At 31.5% G+C, this 15,569-nt stretch overlaps 1 protein-coding gene across 1 annotated transcript; it reads left to right on the top strand.

Annotated features, from left to right (window-relative positions):
- Positions 1–2,445: 2,445 nt before the first annotated feature.
- LOC109340629 lies at positions 2,446–7,295 on the top strand. Its single transcript, XM_019578350.1, has 4 exons — positions 2,446–2,842; positions 3,393–3,785; positions 5,134–5,306; positions 7,233–7,295. Exons 1-4 carry the CDS (start codon positions 2,446–2,448, stop codon positions 7,293–7,295), a joined length of 1,026 nt encoding a protein of 341 aa, XP_019433895.1.
- The last annotated feature ends 8,274 nt before the right edge of the window (positions 7,296–15,569 follow it).

Below are 15,569 nucleotides of genomic sequence, written 5' to 3'. Positions count from 1 at the left end.
TGTAATTTAGAAGAATATAGTTTAGTGTTGTTTACCTCTTCATTATCAGAATGATGAGATGCCATTAAAGAGAGATGTGTTTGTTCTTCATTTTCTTGTTCAGAGGCGGAACTCCTATCATTGTCTTCCCAAGCAATATGGGCTCTCCGTCCAGTCCTCATTTCATTCTTCCCTTTGAAAGAATTCTTTTTCAGGTATGGACAGTCCATCTTCATATGACCCGGCTTGCCACATTCAAAGCCTGTGAATTTTTGGTTTGAAGTGGAGAGAAGTGGAGGCGTCATTGTTCTTGGTGAATTTCCTCATTTGTCCAGTTTTAGCACCCTTGTTCCTTTTAAGGAACTTGATGAACTTCTTTACAATAAGACTCATGTCTTCCATTTCTTCCTTCCTAGATTCATCTTCTGATGATTCATATTTGTCTACTTTCGCCTTGAGAGAGATATTCTTCTTTTTCTTTTCTTGCTCTTCATGTTGGTCAAGTTCTAATTCATGTTCCTGCAATTTACCAAACAAAGTACCCAAAGATATTTTTGATAAACTTTTCCTTTTCAGAAATGGTTGTTACCTTTGGTTGCCACATTTTGGTGAGTGATATTAGAACCTTTAAGTTCAAGTCACTATTGGATAGTACGTTACCAAGTGCAATAAGGTGATTTGTCAGGTGAGTAAACCTCTTTTGAAGATCCGAAATTTTCTCTCCAGGTTTCATACAAAACATTTCATATTCTTGGTAAAGAGTGTTGAGTCTCGACCTTTTTACCTCTTCAGTTCCTTCATGTGTAATCTCTAGAGTATCCCACATTTCTTTGGAAGATTTGCAGTTTGAATCTCTAAAGAACTCGTCAATGTCAAGTGTTGAAGTGAGGATGTTCTTTGCTTTGAGAACATATTGCACCTTCTTTTTATCTTCTTCATTCCATGAATATTTGGGCTTTAGTTCCCTTACGTTGTTGACTATAGTGATGGGTTCATATGGCCCTTCTTCAATTGCATTCCATATGTCCAAGTCTTGAGATTCTATGAAGATTCTCATTCTGATTTTCCGAAAGTCATAGCACTCTCCAACAAAGCTTGGAGGGCGGTTGATGTTGGAACCTTCTCTTAGAAATGATCTTGAGGTCATCTTCGATATAGGATCAGATTTGAGTATAACTTACTCAAAAATAGCTCTGGTGCCAATTGTAAGACTAAGATTGCAACTAAGAGGGAGGTGAATTAGTTGACTTAAAAGTATGGGCACTTTTTCTGCAAAATCAAGAGTTAAGTGCAGCATAAAAATTATACAGAAAATTAATAAGTAAAAATAAAGAGATAAAGGATAAGAGAGTATACCAAGATTTTATACTAGTTCACCTTCTTGTCCACTGAAGGCTACGTCCAGTACTCTTGCAGCACAAGAGATTTCCTTACTAAATATTATGAGTTGTAATTATAATATCTCACCCCCGAGACCTATATGTACCTTAATCACTCACTAATACTTATGTCACTCTTGGAAAAGATCCTTTCCAAGTAACTCTATCCCCTTTCTTATGTCATTCTTTGATTTATGCATTATATCATTTAAGCATTATGTTCTAGACACTTCAGAATTTGGTTGGTATGAATGTGTGGAAACCAGCTGTTGAAGTGTTTCAACCCTAATAATTTGCTAAAGTTTTTTAGTGTTTCATTATTTTTCTCTCTTTCTTATTTCTCCCCATCCTAGCAGGGTTAATGTGGTTGGTCATGTAAAGTATAAAACTTGTTTTGAAGAGGAACTTCCCTTACTCGAGGATGAGAATAAATAGGTAAACTCATTTATTCTTATATTATATGCATCAAATATTATTATATATCATATTTCTTATATACCATATTTGTTATCTTTATTATTATTGTTAATGTTAAGAGATGAGACCACATTTGTCATCTTTGCATGTGTATTAGATGTTGTAAGTTTAGTTCTTTGACTTCTTCAATTGAAATTTATTAACTTTGATATATGTTTTATCTTAATCTCTATGGTAGTAGCAAGTTCATATTGGTAGAAACTAGAAATATTTGTCATATGTTGGTTCTGTTATTGCAATGGAAGTTACACCTTAAATCATATGTTTCTGTTATTCTCACCACTAGTATATTATGCTATCTTTTTTTTACTGTAAAATTATGTTGAGGATCTAAAAAGAATTTTCAACTAAGATTTTCATATATGACAAATTAATTTTTATAGAACAACAATAATGATCCTTTTAATACTAAAATAGTAAGTTAAATGAGATTGTCATCATATTTTTCAACACTTCTTATGTCTGATTTTATCCTATACCATTTGAATTCAAGAAGTTGTTAATACCTTAGTTTACAATTGATTTTATATAGGTGTTTCATTGAGTACTTGAAGGAACTACTCGAAATTGCTTACTTAACTAGAATAGTTACCTCACATCGGTCATTAAGATGCGAGCTGCAGTTTCGAAGAACATTTATACTAGGTACAAGGTTGGTAAAAATGAGGTTTCTATTTCTTACCTGCAATATGCGGATGACATCCTTCTTATTGGAGAGAATTCTGAGCATAACATTATGGTGCTTAAAAGTATCCTGAAATGCTTCGAGTTGGCGTCTGGGCTGAAAATTAACTTTCATAAAAGTTGTTTCATGGGTCTTAACTTGAGTCCTGATTTTGTTACGAAGGCGGTTGATAAATTGTATTGTGCTGTTGGCTCTGTCCCCTTTAAGTTCTTGGGAATTCCTGTTGGTGCAAACCCTAAAAGGCTCTCTACTTGGTCTCATATCATTGATTCTTTCAAAAAGAAACTCTCTCTTTGGAAGCACAAGCTCATCTCCTTTGGCGGTAGGGTAACTCTTCTGAAATATGTATTATGTTCTCTACCAATCTGTCTCTTTTCATTCTTTAAAGCTCCAATTTCTGTTATTAATATGATTGACAAAATTCAAAGGCGTTTTCTTTGGGGAAGGGGTGACGAGAGAAAAGGGATACATTGGGTTAGGTGGGTGAAAGTTTGTAGGCCTAAAGAAGAAGGTGGTCTTGGGCTGAAAAACTTATTCCTTTTTAACTTAGTTCTTTTAGGTAAATGGAGATGGCGTTTGTTATGTGAGGGGGAGTCTATTTGGGTAAAAGTTTTAAAATCGAGATATGGGATGAGTTTCTAAGTTAGGAGGGGGTGGTGAATTAGAGTGTTTCAAGAGGGGTTCTTCTTGGTGGAGAGAGTTAGGCAATCTTAGTCAGTCCAGGGAGGGAATAAGTTGTGGTTGGATAAATGATGGTGTTTGTAGATCTTTAGGATGTGGCTCTTCTATTAAATTTTGGACTGATTTATGGGTGGGGAGAGATATCCTTAAAAATTCCTTTCCAATATTATTTCAGGTGGCTTTATAAAAAGATGCAACTGTTGAATCCTTGGGTGCTTGGAGTAATGGGGTTTGGTCTTGGAGCATACATTGGAGAATGAACTTGTTCGTTTGGGAGGAAGAAGAATATGAAGGTCTCCTACGATTCCTACACAACTCTATGCCTAAACAACATACTGCTGATTCTTGGACTTGGATTCATGACATAAGTGGGCAATACTCGGTCAGGAGTGCTTACCAATCTTTGCATTATGTGGAAGGAAGTCAGGACATTGTTTTCTTCAAGAGGCTTTGGGCTTCTAATGTTCCATCAAAGATGAAATGCTTAGTGTGGAGAATTGCTTTAGATGGGGTACCAACTAAAGTGAACTTTGGTCATAGAGGTGGATTATCTATGCAAGATCCCCTTATTTGTTCTCTTTGTGGTGAGTTGGAGGAAACTACTAGTCACTTGTTTTTTTTCTTGTTCAATATCCTATCTTGTTTGGCAAAAGCTTTATTCTTGCTTTGGTCTTACATCTATCATTCATAATGATGTAATGACTCTCTTTGCATCTCATGATATGGTTGGAGAAGAAGAAAAAACAGTTATGGGTGGCTCTTTGGTTTGTCACAATTTGGACTATTTGGCACATTAGGAACAACGTTATCTTTGAGAACTTGAGGTTCCAAATAGAGGAGATGGTGGAGCTTATTTTTCTGCATTCCTGGAACCTTATTATTGTTCGCTTTCCTTTCTTCTCTTACTCTTATGTTGATTGGATGAGACATTCATCAACTTGTCTTTCTCTTTGTTAATTTCAGAGATTCAGTGGATATGAGTATCACTTGTTCTCCTAATATTTTATCTCTTGATTAATAAAGTTTTCATTACTGGTCAACAAAAAAAAAGATTGTGCTTTAACTAGAATAGTTACCTTATATAATTTTGATGACTCACTATTGTGTTGATTGTGCTTTAACTAGATTAGTTACTAGTTGTATTTAGTGGCGTGTTCCTTTTATATTTCTTGTTCCTTGTTTATGTAGTGGGAATAAGATTTGGTTATTGTTGTTCTCATTGTTTGTTACTTGCTTATCTGTGTGTTTTGGAAAGTATGGTTTTACTTGGTTATTTTGTTATCTTCTTATAACGTAATGCTTTCTACATTTGTTTCAGGTACTGGTGCATGAGAGAGTGCTCTAACAAAGTTCAACTTGCTTTGGAATGATCAGCAAAAATGCCTCAACTTCAAAGTAATATTAGGGGCTCCAAAAAACATAAAGATGTCTAGATCTGGGCCTAATTTTTCTAAATGGGCTAAGTTCATAAAAATAAAAATTAATTCTAAAAACAACACTACATTGGAACCCATCCATTTAATTTATACGTTAGCAAAATTAATTTATATGGACAACTTTTTACCCAAATTTGAGTTAATATTATTATATTTAGATATATTTATGTAATATATTTTTTTAGTAAATTAGTTCATTGATAATTGAATATATTCTTTTTATTAATAATAATTCTCTGAAGTTATTGATTGACATTTGTTGTAAACCTACATTTCTTTTTCATTCAGGTAGTTTAAAAATTTCACAATGCCTCTAAGAGAAGAATTCTCAGCTAAAATGTTATAGGGTGATCCAAGTGAAGATATTGGATGACATTTTGGAACACAAGTACCTGAATATCAAAACAATATTAAATGTAAACTCTATAGAAAAGTAATCAAGGAGGATATCACTAGATTGATGCAACATATAGCACATTATAAAGGACGAGTGCAGGTTATCCTAAAGTTATTGATGTAGTTAGAGAAAGCAGGATGAAACTCCTCCTAGATGGGAAAGAAAAAAAATCCAAAAAAATAAAAGATGATTTTGAAGCACAATTAAGAGGGGATGCTAATGAAGAAGATCTTGATGACTATATTAACGAGCAAGTGAGGCAAGCTAAACAAGTAAGCTTTAATCCACAATATGAGTGGGAACAAATGCAACATTTTAGGCAACAAACAAGGGGGTCTGAGAATATATTTGAGCAAGTAGAAGCTCTCGCACAAGTGGTAGTGACGCTTCAAAATTACTAGATAATGATATTAATTTGAGGTTTACAGATGTTGATCTAGTGAGGAGTAGAAGTGTAAAACTACCTAAAATAATTGGTCGTTTTATGGATGTGGCAAGGAAGAAGCTTAGACAAGTTGTGGGAAAGTTTATAATCTATGAACGAGTGATAATGAATTAAAGAGGTATCATTGGTTTCATGATTTAATTGTTGTAGCAACTCAGGTTAGTCAAGGAGTAAAATGTCAAACTTCTTATGAAATTTCAACTATGTGTTTGAATGCTGAATATAATAATATGTGTGAATGGATCAAAATAACATTAAAATGTACATGCAAAGAGATTAGGGTAACGATAATGTGTGACAGTTAGATTAATAGTATAAATCAAAGGCACATTATGAATTTTCTTGATTACTCCAACAAAGGAACAATTTTCACAAATTCCATTGATGCCTCCAATGTTGATAACAGAAACACATATTACTACTTCCAGTTGTTGAATAAAATCGTGGATGAAGTGGGAGAAGAATATGTCATTCAAATTGTTAAATAATTAAAAAGGCCAAAAGTTAATGGAAAAGATACCACATTTCTTGTAAGACTGAGATGACAACTAAAAGTGGGGTGAATTAGTTGTCTTAAAAGTTTGACATATTTTTCTACAATTATCGGAGTTAGTAGTAGCGGAAAAAGTTAAGCAAAAAAATATCAAACAAATTTAAAGAGATAAGGGAGAAGAGAGTACTCAAAGATTGTTATACTGGTTGACCTTCTTGTCCACCGAAGGTTACGTCCAATACTCTTGCAGCACAAAAGATTTCTTCACTAGATATTAAGAGTAGCAATTACAAATTCTCACCACGAGATTTCCTTGTACCTTACACACACTCTAATACCTATATCGCTCTTTGGAAAACAACCTTTCCAAGTGACTCTATCCCCTTTCTTATCACATCATTGTGAAAGAAAGTAATTCAACAAATTGAATGAAGAAAACTTTAACTATGGCAATGATTGTCTTTACAAGATTTGAAACTATGAACTCTTAAAATTCAATAACTATTTATACACTTTAGTAATAATGCTCATTAAGTTTAAATAACTTTGAAACAACACTTAAGGCAACTTTAGAAAATATATTCTCATAGTTAAGAACAAGTTACAAAAAGTGTAGAGCAAATATTTCAGAAAAGTTTAGATTGTGTATATGAGTTGTGTATTTGAATTATGAGTTTCAATGTCTTTAAATAAGCTTTCCAATTAGCCATAACACCTCTATCACTATGCCAGAATAACTTTGTCATAGCTACATAACTTCACAGCAAATAAAGATCACACTAGATAAATAAATGAACTAAAATAAGATAACGAATTAGCTTATGCTTGAAGAGAAAAACTAAAAATTAATAATTTGCTTGAAGAGAGAAACTAAAAACAAAACAGAAAAAAAAGAGTAAGTTATGGAGAAGAAGAAGAAGAAGAAAAACAAGAGAAATAATAAACTGAGTGATATGTATTATTGTATAAGATTTTGTTTTTGAATTTGAAAAGATTTCCGCTCACTAAAACAAGCGTTAAATGTATGACATTTAACAATGTTTTCTTCAATAAGTGTTGTTAAATATAACACATTTAACAGCGCTGCTATTAAATATAACACATTTAACAGCACTTATTGAATAAGTGATGTTAAATATATGAAGTATGATCTTTAACAGTGTTTAGTGGAGAAACTGTTAAATATATGATTGTCTCACTTCAAATTGTATTCATTTTTTCTTAATTTTCGTAAGTTTGAGTTGCCTAATAATATTCCAGGATGATGCAGGAGATGAGATCAAGGATTCTTCTGAGCAACAATCAGGTGATGGAAAGCAGTGACATTGTAGTTCGTGGTCGCTTATGTGTTCTCTACTTTACCTTGCGAGACCCTTAATTTAGATTCCATGTGTGTTGCAATAGTAGGATTGTATTAATGTATTTAATGATTGCAAGTGGTTTATATTGTTTCAAATGGGTCGTTTATGTGCTTTGTTGATGACAAGAATGTGCTATGTAGTGATTTTATGAAGTTTGGATTGTTATAATATGAGTGCCTACTGTTAGTGTTGTGAGATAATATTCTTTTTGCATTTCACTACAATATAATGCTCTATCGTAAATCATATTCATCGATAAACTATATTTAACACCTTTAATAGCGCTTATTGAAGAACTGTTGTTAAATATATGAAGTATAACTTTTAACAGTGATTGCTTCAATAAGCGTCGTTAAAGATAACACCTTTAACAGCATTTTCTTCAATAAGTGTTGTTAAAGATAACACTTTTAACAGTGCTTATTGAAAAATTGTTGTTAAATATATGAAGTATGACCTTTAACAGTGTTTGCTTCAATTATACTTGTGGTTTTAATTTTTCTCTTAAAATACTTTTGAACATTACTACTATTTGTATATAATAGAGTATAAGGATAAAAATATTTGTAGACTTAGATTCTAATTCTTTGAAGCTTTATCTTCATTGTCTTCATAAATATTCTTCTTTTTCTTATTTATGTGATTTGGTGTCTTCATCAAAACTGTGTCAAGTTCAGGAGCAAGATTTTCTTCACAATTTCACCCTTTTTGATGATGACAAACTAATATATTCTTGACGGTGTAGTTTTCTAAGAGTAGCATACTTTGTGATATTCTGACTTGACTTGAGTATGCTCCCCTTTGATTTGGAGTTATGTGCCTGAAAGATTTTTAAATAGAAAAATACACTTCTCCCAACTTTTCTCCCCGTTTTGACTTCATCAAAAAGAACAAAAATTTCTGTAAATAAAACAAATAAATAGGAAATAATATATATATATATATATATATATATATAGAAAATATAAGGGTAACATAGCATAGTAGAAAATATAAATGATGTTCATACATTGTTCAAACATAATCAGAAAAAAATAACAAAACAACAATTTGTCTACAATCACGCAACAATACAGAATAGAAACCCTAGACAACAAATTTTCTAAGACTCGGGCTCAATGCTATGTCATCAAGATCCATGCTATTGATCTTATAGGAAAGACGTTGAAGCTCGAATATCACTTCTTGATTCTGAGCATCAAGAGCATCCATCCAATTAGAGATGTAGCCTCGAAGAGAGAATAACTCATCCATGATCATCTGATTTGTAGGCATGGCAGCACATGAAGAAGACTCAGCATGAAACTCAGAAGGTTGATGTTTAGAAGGGTTAGCAGAGACATTTGGATCATCAGGTGCAAATTGTCGATCACTTTGATGCTTATAGATTCTATCAATGGGATCTCGAAAGAATCCCATTTTGGGGATCACATCCACATCAATTTCACAATCGCATGCATCAAGTGTGACTTTACATTCACCAGCAATGGATAAACCAAAATTCTCAAGTACTTTGGTAATGAAGATTGCATAAGGCAAAGGGTTGAGTCTCTCATACAGGCCACATTTGTCTCATTACTATCAGAGCTCAATTGATTGAAAGATTATGCTTAAGAGCATACATCAGTTGTAGTTCAATGTCGTTAATTTGAGAATGATTTGAAAATTTTGGAAGAATGACATAGCTTAGAAAGCAAACGATCTTCGAGATTGAGATTTCATACAGCAAGGATATCTCTACTCTTTATAGTTTCACCTAACGCCAGTTGCTTACGCATTTCTATTTCTCGTTTAGAGAATCTACACCTAGAGTAGTAGAACTCTTTTCTATCATAGTTGTCCCATTCACATGCAAGACTAAAGTCTTTTATGCTACCTTGATGAGGTATATTACAGCATATCGAACTAAAGGTTTTAACATCTAAAATAATTTCTTTTCCTTTCACATTTGATGTTAAAGGATTCTTCCTAAAGTTTAAGTTGCAGTAAAATACTTTAACAAGTTTAGGATAATAGGCCTTTGACTCTTCACATAAATCAAAAAGATCTTGTTGCCTAAGTAGAATAGGGAAATGGAAATCTTCAAACTCAAAGTTACTTACATTGTCATACTTAGGAGCAAATAACGAGTGTGCAAGGAAATATTCTGAGAAAAATTTGCGTTGTTCATCATTAGCGAGAAGACTTGCCAAATCCAGAGGGTTAACTTCAAAAGATAAAGTACCTTGCTTCTTTTAAGACACACTGGTATGTTGCTTCTTAGCCCTTGATAATGAAGCTATTGATTAAGGTTTTTGAAAAGTTAGGTTTAAGGTTTGAGAGATTTGGGGATATTTATTTAGGCCACTAAACACGAAATATATGTAATAGAAGTGTTAAGAATTGAAAATTTGATATAAAATGACTCAAAAATCATGCAAATTGGATCAAAAACGAAGATTTTAGAAGAAGGAGAATGAGAAGGAGAAGGAGAAGGAGAAGGAGAATGAGAAGGAGAAGAAGAAGAAGAATAATAAGAAGAAGAAGAAGAAGAAGTGTCTGAAAAAATGATGAGGGAAACTGAAATACTGGTCAAAGTAATCGGTTACTCAAAGTGAGTAATCGGTTACTCAACATAGAAAATTCCCATATTTAAAACAGCAGCCTTAGGTAATCGATTACGCATATGGGTAATCGGTTACTGAAAGTTCCTGCTCAATGTCGTAATCAATTACTCTCTAGAGTAATCGGTTACTGACCCTAGAATTTCAAATTTTCAGGCTTACTGATGCCTAATAATTGATTATTTACCCAAAGTAAACGATTATATACCCCGGAAATGAAAATTTTGAATAAAAAATAAGCATTTTAAGTGCAAGTAGGCATAAGATTATCATAATGAAGAACATATAATCATATATAAGCATTTAATACAAGTAAGGTTCGTCAAGAATGCTTAATTCTCGTCTAATTTTATAAAAAAGTTCTTTTGCCAAAGGTTTAGTGAATATATCGGCTAGTTGGTCATGAGTATCAACAAATTCTACAGATACATCTTTCTTTTGGACATGATCCCTAAAGAAGTGTTGTCTTATATCTATGTGTTTGGTTCTAGAATGCATTACTAGATTCTTTGTGAGATTTATAGCACTAGTATTATCACATTTTAGGGGAATGTGGCCTAAGTCTAAGTCATAATCTCGTAATTGTTGTTTAAGCCACAACAACTACCTTCCGTTATGTACTGTGCCTCAGAAGTACTTAGGAAAACACAAGCTTGTTTCTTGCCTGACCATGAGATTAGTATATTTCCTAATATATGACAAGTACCACTTGTACTTTTTCTCTCAGTTTTGCATCCAGCAAAATCTGAATTTGAATATCCAACCAAATCACACATATACTTCCTTTTGGATACCATAATCCAACGTTAGTTGTGCCTTTTAGACATCTCACGATTCTTTTGACATCAACTAAATGTGATTCTTTTGGTTTTGATTGATAACGAGCACACAAACAGACACTAAACATTATATCAGGTCTGCTGACAATTAAATAGAGTAGGGGACCAATCATATCTCAATACTTAGATATGTCAATGAACTTTCCAGCTTCATTTGTATTGATGTATGTATCAGAACCCATAGGAGTGGCTAATGACTTGCATGATCCATTTCAAATCTTTTCAGCAAATCTCTACAATATTTGGATTGACTTACAAAAATATCATCCTTAAGTTGTTTACTTTGCAATCCAAGGAAGTAATTTAACTTCCACATCATAGACATTTCAAACTTCCCTTACATCATTTCGCCAAAATCACTACACAAAATCTCATTCGTAGAACCAAAAATAATATCATCAACATATATTTGAACAAGAAGAGCATGATGATTTATTTTCTTTATAAAAAGTGTAGTGTCGACCTTTCCTTTGTTAAAACCTTTTTCAATTAGAATGTTTCTTAGACGATCGTACCAAGCACGAGGAGTTTGCTTTAAGCCCTAGAGAGTTTTCTTTAGTTTATAAACATGAGAATGATGTTTGTAGTCTTCAAAACCTGGAGGTTGTTCTACAAACACTTATTCTTGTATATAACCATTAAGAAATGCACTTTTTCCGTCCATTTTATATAACTGAAAATTTAAAGAGCAAGCATATGCACGTAATAACCGAATAGCTTCAAGTCTAGCAACATGAGTGAATGTTTCATCAAAATCTATTCCTTATTCCTGATTGTATACTTGTGCTACTAGTCTAACTTTATTTCTAATAATGTTTCCATTTTCATCTGATTTGTTACGGAATACCAAACGAGTTCCTATAACATTCCATTATCTGGTCTAGGAACAAGTTCTCAAACTTCATTTCTCTCAACATTTATAAGTATTTTTTATTTTCTTCTTTATGTGATGTTGGTGTCTTCAACAAAATTATGTCAAGGTTAAGAGCATGATCTTCTTCACAATTATATTGGTCTGCATGGTTTGCTCTTTGTTTGGATCTTTGCTTGGAGCATATTGAAAAATAAAAAATGTTCAAAAATCATTTGAGGAAGCAAAGATGGTGATAACCTTCATCTATAACCATATATGGATAGTAAATCTTATGAAGAAATATACTAGAGGTAGAGAAATTGTTCGTCTTGGCATCACTCAATTTCCAACAAAGTTCCTGCAGATTCAAGTGATTGAGAATCAAAAGCAAGGCCTGAAGCAAATGTTCAACTCCGAAGAATTCAAAAAATCTAAATTTTACAAACAAAAGAATGGACTAGCACTTAAAGCAAGGAAAATTATGTTGGATAATGAATTTTGGAGTCGGACTACATATATATTAAAAGTATTTGAGCCTATAGTCAAAGTACTAACACTGGTGGATGGTGACACATATCCACAAAGAGTTTTTTTATGAAGCAATTGACCGAGCCAAACAATAAATTCAAAAAAATTGCCGCTATCATTCTCAATACAGTCATATAATTGACAAGATATGGAAATTCATGTGCTCCGATTTTCACTCCACAAGTATGTTAGTAAAATTTATATTCCATTTTATCAATGGTTCCTAATTTCATATCTCCATTCTGATATTCATACTTTAATAAATTGATAGGTTATTTTCTTAACCCATAATTCCAATATGGAGTTGAACATAGAACCGATGTCTATAAAGAAACATTTGATGGAACAAGTAGTGTCATCATGAAACTGGAAAGAGACATGGATAAACAAATTAAAGTTTTGAATCAGGTTCACTAGTTTATAATGAAATCTTATATTTTGATATTTTAAATTAAAATTCAAGATTATACATTTTTATAATGACATGTTGTTAGCCCCACATATCTATGCATGTTCCTGCCTCAGACAGGATTGTCTCTGTGGCGAAGATACCTATGGAAAACAAAAAAAAATACAATTGATTCTTTTTAGAAATAAATCAGAGACATTCGACACATCTCAAGCTCAAGCAGCTTGGTCTAGAATGAATCCACGTAAAATAAAAATTTTCATATTTCTTTAGACTAGTGTATTTAAAACACTTTTTACGAGCACAATAACTTATTTATTTTTCTCGATGACATAAATAGATAAATGATGGATGATATTAAGTTCATGCTCTCCTAAACTTAAAAGCATTACATGTAAAATTCTTAGTGAAACAACTTCAGCCCCAAATTGTGAGAGAAACTGGAGCATTTTTAGCTACATTCATACAAAGAAAAAGAATAGGCTCACATATAATAGATTACATAGACTTGTCTATATATTCTACAATATGAAATTGAATATGAAAACTAGAATGAGAATAAGTCAAGAAGAAATTGAAGCAAGTTTCAATCATATTAATCTTGACAACATATTTCAGGAAAATAAAAATATGGAAGTTGATAGTGATAATGTTGGTCCTGGTGAAAACAGTGGTGGTTTAAGCCCACCGAATGGCGATGGTGGCGATGGCGGTGGTAACGTTGAGCCTATAGAAAGTGACCATGAAGATGAGAAAATCCACAATGATCCATATGAGGAGATGTTATTGCATAGGCACAATCGTAACCTAATTAATCTCACAATGCATACATCGGGTATAATTCATTCTAGCGGTTCATTTAATGGTAATAATAGAACTGAGTCGCAATCTAGGAAATAAGAAAAGAAACAAATATTATACTTGAAGATGCTTCCTCTACTAGTTTTGCACAAAGTTTTAGTAATTTTAGCATTGATGAAACATCTCAAAGCAGTCAAATGTACAATCCAATGAATCTGACATATTATCCACATAGTTATTATACACATGATCTATATGCAAGTGGACAATTTCCACCTTACTAGTCATCATCAACATATTATCAATAGCATTATTATCAACAATCAAGTTATGAATTTTTTGGTTATGTATTTGGTCAAGGAGCTACATGACATGGTAATCAGAATGGCAATGAAAATTATGCTCTTCGTAACATTTTAACATGTAGTATCAATTAATAATGTGCATAATGTGCATATGAGTACTATAGTGGATTTAATAATTTCCTTTACTTTTCTTAAGATTTTTCAAGTGACATTTTATAACATATTAAATATGATCAGTGGCGGATCTTGGTACAAAGTTTAGGAGGGACAACAATATTTAATTAAGTTTATAAGTAATATTAATTTACTAATAAAAATATATAGAAATATACATAATTCTTTTGAAGTTTCAAAATATCATATTAATTCTAAATAATCATAATTAATAATTAAAGACGTTAACAAAAAATGTGCATTCATTTAAAGTGATGTTATTCATTCTTTTAAATATTTCAACTCATCGATTGTTGAATTATGAGTAAAATTTTAAGCTATTTTCTTTTCAATATAAATCATCATGTTCTCTACAAGAAATTCATATCATATCTTACTACTTGATTTTGTTTGATTGGCTTTGTTGTGAAAATGATATTTGTGTAGTAGCAAACATAATAGTTAAGAAAATACGAATAACTCGATCATGTAAACAATATGCATTCATTATTTTTCCTGTATTGTCAAAGTTAATCTTAGTTCAGAGAAGATTAAGAGTTTTTCACACAAGAATGACCAATAATATCAACAATAAAATATTGATATTAACATCTTAATTTAATATTCTCTTACTCATTGAAATTCATAAGGTATAATTTTTGCACAAAAATATATATTATCAATATTAAATTATTTCTAAAAATTGATAGGATCTTAGGACTTTTGATATAAAGTTTGACAAAGTCAATATATGATTCTCGTGATCTATTTCATTAGAGTAAAATCATTATGAATATATTATTATAAACAATATCAATATCTACACATATAAAATAATTTGATTAATTATCTATGATTTTTAAAAAAACCACACAAATTACCCAAAGTACAAAAAATATGTTGGAAGAAAAGGTAAAAAAATATAGAATAAAATACTTAAATAAGAAGCAAAACATTGTGACATCTCATAGCTGATTGAAATAAAAAAGGAAGTAGCATATGCAAGATAAGTATGGGTGAATAGCCAAAGTTTGCCAAAGCATCAACGCTGCCATTAGCTTCCTTTATAGACACTGTCCAACCACCATCCATTAGAGAACGAACCTCATGAACAATGGACGTTTTTTTTTCTTAAACAAAAAATCTCATAAATTTTGAATGATTAAAAAAATAAGTAATCCTATTAGAATTAACAGTCTATTATACCAATATCTTTTGAATATTAGTAAAAGTATCCATCCCTTTTTTCATCTAGATAAATTTATCCTAATTATGCATGTATTACATTCACATCTCTTCAAGAGAGATGAGTGTAATATTTTAAAATTTATATGTGTAATTAAGTTACCCTAACTAATTAAAAAATATCATTATAATTTACTCTTAATTAATTATAAATTATCTTTTTTATTTGCGTATATAAACAACGTCTTCTTAGGACTATTGATACATTTTGTAATAAACCAATATTATTTTTCATAATTTACTATATTTTTGTTTCCTTTTGTATTGTGTCACTAATCAATCAGGGAATGTTTACGATATAACATTATCGTTAAGTATGATAATGATAACATATTACAACTTAATGGAGAAAGTGAACTCCAACAATGTTCATATCATGTTTTAAGAAATCATTGTCATACTTAACAATGTAGTATGTATCAAAACTTATATGAGTGATACATAATAAAAAAGGGAGTAAAAACATAATTAATTGTAAAAGAAATATTTTGGTTCATTAT

The sequence above is a fragment of the Lupinus angustifolius genome, unplaced genomic scaffold (assembly GCF_001865875.1).
Source record: "Lupinus angustifolius cultivar Tanjil unplaced genomic scaffold, LupAngTanjil_v1.0 Scaffold_215_5, whole genome shotgun sequence".
Lineage (NCBI taxonomy): Eukaryota > Viridiplantae > Streptophyta > Magnoliopsida > Fabales > Fabaceae > Lupinus > Lupinus angustifolius.
This window is presented reverse-complemented; position numbering and strand designations above follow the sequence as displayed.